This window comes from Echinops telfairi, unplaced genomic scaffold (genome assembly GCF_000313985.2).
Source record: "Echinops telfairi isolate 266 unplaced genomic scaffold, ASM31398v2 ScPeMD7_7420;HRSCAF=8458, whole genome shotgun sequence".
Classification (NCBI taxonomy): domain Eukaryota; kingdom Metazoa; phylum Chordata; class Mammalia; order Afrosoricida; family Tenrecidae; genus Echinops; species Echinops telfairi.
In genome coordinates, this window is record NW_022111320.1 from 52,358,750 (window position 1) to 52,363,105 (window position 4,356).

The 4,356-nt window shown below is 61.2% G+C and overlaps 1 protein-coding gene across 1 annotated transcript in view; it reads left to right on the top strand.

Moving 5' to 3' along the window:
- Positions 1-2,573, top strand: part of MANF (mesencephalic astrocyte derived neurotrophic factor) — a 3,822-nt gene extending 1,249 nt beyond the window's left edge. Inside the window, exons 2-4 of the mRNA XM_030887608.2 lie at positions 231-364; positions 967-1,108; positions 2,157-2,573. Of these exons, the coding sequence (XP_030743468.1) occupies positions 231-364; positions 967-1,108; positions 2,157-2,341 (461 nt within the window). The 3' untranslated portion in view covers positions 2,342-2,573. The remainder of the gene's footprint in view (positions 1-230; positions 365-966; positions 1,109-2,156) is intronic.
- The last annotated feature ends 1,783 nt before the right edge of the window (positions 2,574-4,356 follow it).

Consider the following 4,356-nt stretch of genomic DNA (forward strand, 5'->3'; position numbering starts at 1 on the left):
CGCCGGCCCGCCCTTTTGAGGTCGTCGGGGCGCCTTCCCAAGGACACGTGTTGGGTGTTGGCGCGAGCTTTGACGGGTGGACCCCTGTGTGGGGCTTGGCTAGCGATCGGCCCCGGCGGGCGGACCCTGCCCACCCGCGAGAAGCCGGTGGTGGGAAAGGCGTGCGTGTGAGCACCGCGGCGGGCAGGCGGTTGGGGCACTCGCTGGCTGACCCATCCCTTCCCGTTCTTTTCCAGTGTGCATCTCTTTTCTGGGAAGGTTCTACCAGGACCTGAAGGACAAAGATGTCACGTTCTCCCCGGCCACTATTGAAAAAGAACTGACCCGCTTCTGCCGGGAGGCCCGGGGGAAAGAGAATCGTTTGGTGAGTGGCCACAGGCCCTGCTGACCGCGGAGGCCCCTTGACAAAGCCCTGCCCACTTGTCTGCTAGGCCAGCTGTTTCGCCGTGGACTGGGGCGTTTGCAGCCTGCCTGTCTCTCCTGCTGGTGTGCTGGGCCTCGGGCCTGGGGGAGAGATGACTGGACTGGGGGGGTGGAGGGGTGTTTGAAGAGAATGGACCAGATGCGATGGTGTGGCCCGGTGCAGATTTGTCGAGGAGAACCTCTGAGGACGGTCCTCACTGAAGCGAGGGTACAGCAGAGGTGACAGGTGACGGTGAGAGGATGGCAGGAGTGGGACGTGAGCAGAAGGCAGGAGTCCCTGGAGAAGCACCGGCTTGTGTCTACTGCGCTGCTGGTAGAGCCTGGCTTCTGTTTAAAGGCCGAGTCCTGGGCCTCCCCCCACCCCCACCCCCCAGTCCCTCCGCTCAGGGGCAGTGTGCTGTGGTGGGCCTGGGCTTGGTCCCGACCAGCTCTGATGCCAGGGCAGGTGGGCACCAAGACATGAGGCCCTGGCGGAGACCAGAGAGGTTCTAGAGGAAGGAGACAGCCCACCGCCTGAAGGCCATCGCCATTTGTCTGCCGCAGTGCTACTACATCGGGGCCACAGACGATGCGGCCACCAAGATCGTCAACGAGGTGTCAAAGCCCCTCGCCCACCACATCCCCGTGGAGAAGATCTGCGAGAAGCTCAAGAAGAAGGACGGGCAGATCTGCGAGCTCAAGTACGGTGAGTCCTCGCAGACCCGGACGCGGCCTGCGCGGGCAGCCTGGCCTGGCCTCACCTCGTGAGGGTCCCCAGCAGCAGGGGCGGGCCGGTGGGGTCAGTGGTGAGAGGGTGGTAAACAAGTGAACTTGCTGCCACTGCTGCCTGCCAGTTGGTGCGACGGTGCAACCCGGTGGTGGAGCAGAGTGCCCCGCAGGGTTTCTCCGCAGGAGCTCGCCAGGCCTTTCTTCCGCGGCAGCGGGAGGTGGACTCCGACGTGCAGCCTTGCCCTTCGTGGCCAAGTGGGTTCCAGACCTGAATCACTGGGGCCATGTTCTGGGGGCAGAGGGGGTCAGACCTCACAGATGTGATATTTCAGCGCTGCTCTGAAGGACATAAGAGGCAAACTGAGGTGGGAGCTAGCTAAGGGGTCAAGGTGGGCGACACCTGGCAAGCAGGTTACAGAGGGGACCCATCAGTCTAGAAAGCTCGTTATCCGGGTGAAGGCAGGCCGGGTAATGGGTTCTGAGGAGGGAGAGGCCGCGCTAGGCCAGCTCACTGCACCACCGCCCGGCCTCTGGCTGCACAAACAGGCGTGTGCGTGCAGAAGTCAGGGCCGGGCACAGGCACTCTCTTGTGAAGACACCCACATGCTCCACTAGGACTGCACCATCCAGAGGCCTGTGTCCACCTACTGGTGGCAGGATGCCTGGTCTGAGGGGACCCTGCTAGGGACTGGGACAGCAGTGGTCAGGGCGAGAAGCTCCTGGCCCCAGGGCTTTTAGGCCGTGTGGTCCATCACATCTGGCACACCATCGACAGGGACTTGTCCTCCCTGTTGACTGAGAGGCACTTGGGGACAGGGGCTCTTCTCCAAGGACTGTGTAGCCATTCCTGCCTCTGTCAACACTTGGGGTGTGTGGGTGGACGCTGCCAACATAAGGCCAGCCTTCCCGGTGAAGGGGCCTGGGCCTCCCCAGGGGCAGTAGGTGTGACCACCTGAGCAGGGCTACTGGGGGCCAATGGCCTCCCTAACCCATCCACTCACTCTCTTGCCCGCTCTCCCCTGCAGACAAGCAGATTGACCTGAGCAGCGTGGACCTGAAGAAGCTCCGCGTGAAGGAGCTGAAGAAGGTCCTGGACGACTGGGGGGAGACGTGCAAAGGCTGTGCCGAGAAGTCCGACTACATCCGGAAGATTCACGAACTGATGCCGAAATACGCGCCCAAGGCGGCCAGTTCACGGACTGATTTGTAGTTGGCGACCCTGCTGCCCCGAGGGAGCAGCAGTTCCTGCCTTTACCCACCTGGCCTTTTGTAATTTATTCTGTACGCGGGCCCCCCTGAAGTGGGGTGTGAAGCCTGCAGCTGGGGCTGGAGCACCGTCCCCTCCCCCCCAGGGGGTTCACTTCGTTGTTGCTGGTTTACTCTAGGATGGAAAGTGTCTGGGATTTTTTTATTAAAGGAAAAAATTTCTAGTTCTTGGAAAATGAAACGTGAGTATTGAAAGTAGGCCTTCACCCATAATGAGGCTACCACTGGCTTCTGCTTTCCTGTTTGCAGACTTTCCATGTGCCCTCAGCCAGTGCCACCAAGGCAGGGCGGCATGGACGAGGGCCCGCAGCTGTGAGGTCCAGCGGGACAGGAGGGTAGCCAGTGTCTCAGAGATGCCCCAGCCCAGTGTCTCACTCAGGAGAAGGGCTGGAGGCAGCGGGGCCTTGCATAGGGTTTGCTTCCGAGTGTCCCTGTCTGCTCACTCAGACTGACCGACTGCTACCCTGCGGGGCTCTTGGCCCAGCCACAGAGGACTTGCTCATCTGGTTCCGGTCTAGTGCCAGTGCCCTGCCTGTGGTACCTAAATTGGGCTTTTGGCAAGACTGGCTGAGGGTGACTGGTACAAGGAAGGGATGGGGCAGCTGCTTGTGGCCGTTGCTTACCCAAGATAACCCAACACCAGCCATCCTGAGGGCTTCTCCCGAGCCGCTCTTGGGGCTGCTCTGCATGCAGTGGTGCTCGGGGAAACCTGTTGCCCTCATGGCCTTTGCCTCAGTGAAGGCCCTTTGGCTCTTAAGGAGAATGCTGGGAGGGGGAAACTGGTGAGAAGCCATGCTTTCCAAGAAAAGGTGTCTGGTGCCAAAGTTGCGTTTGCGCAGCAGGTCTCCCAGGCTGCTTGACACCAAGCCGCCTGCCCCTGGCCTCTGCAGCATCGGGGGAGGCCCAAGAGTCATGGTCCTTGTGGGGGCCACATCCTTGTGTTTGGGGCACCACATAGGCCACTCAGGTCAGACTAGCAGCCTAAGTGTCCCCCAGACCTGAAGGTGCTGGGGGAGTGGCCGGAGCTGGTGGGCTTGGTGTCCCACACCAGATCGGATGGGTGCTGTGTCTTCCAGGCTACATAGAATACAGGAGTGGGCACCAAGCCTAGGTTGTGGAGAGCACTACAGAGTAAGGGCTTGTGTCCTGCAAAAGGTGGGGGTGGCTTTCTCCTTGAGACTCCCCAAAGCTGCTTTCTGGTGGGGGAGGAGGGACAGGATGACGTCACTGCGGCCTACTATGTTTTTGTGGCCAGGGCTTGTCAGTTTCTCCGATGGCTGCATCAGCTGTTTCTGGCGAATGAAAACTTCCCCGGCATGATTGGGCACCTAGGCAGTGAAGAGGTCCTGCCTCAGGAGGGCATTGGCCAGCTCTGCTAACTGGTAGAACTACTGGGTGAGGTTCCTCTTCCCTTTAGGCTCAGGCAGGCCCTGCCCATCATGTCTACTCAGATCCCCGAAGCAAAGGGTGGAGCTCGGAGATGCAAGGAGCAAGCATATCGGGCCGGGAAACACTGCAGGTCTCCGGCTTCTGTGCTTGGGGACGGCTCGCCCACTGCAGTCAGCGAGGGCCTTCTCGGCCTGTCTCGAAACGGCTGCGGATGAACGTGAGCCCAGGCGATGCCCGGGATGTAGGCTGTGGCTCAAGCAGGCCAGGGGAGGAGTTTGCGTCCACGCTGGACACCAACACCCGGGCCGGAGGGAATCTGCCCAAAGATGGGGATGTCTTCACGCCTAGTCCCGAGCTTTGGACATAAAAGAGGTTGCTGGGTTAAGGCCCCGAATTCAAGGGTCCGCAAAAGCTGACACCTGCGCCCATCAGCGGGCGCCAGCGTCGAGTCGGGCAGCACGAGGCAGCCGAGTTCCGGCCCGGCTCCCGAACGCTCCCGTGAGCGCGGTCTCGACACCTTCGGCCACGCGGTGGCGCCAGAGCACGCAGCTGGACCCGCTGACCCACCAG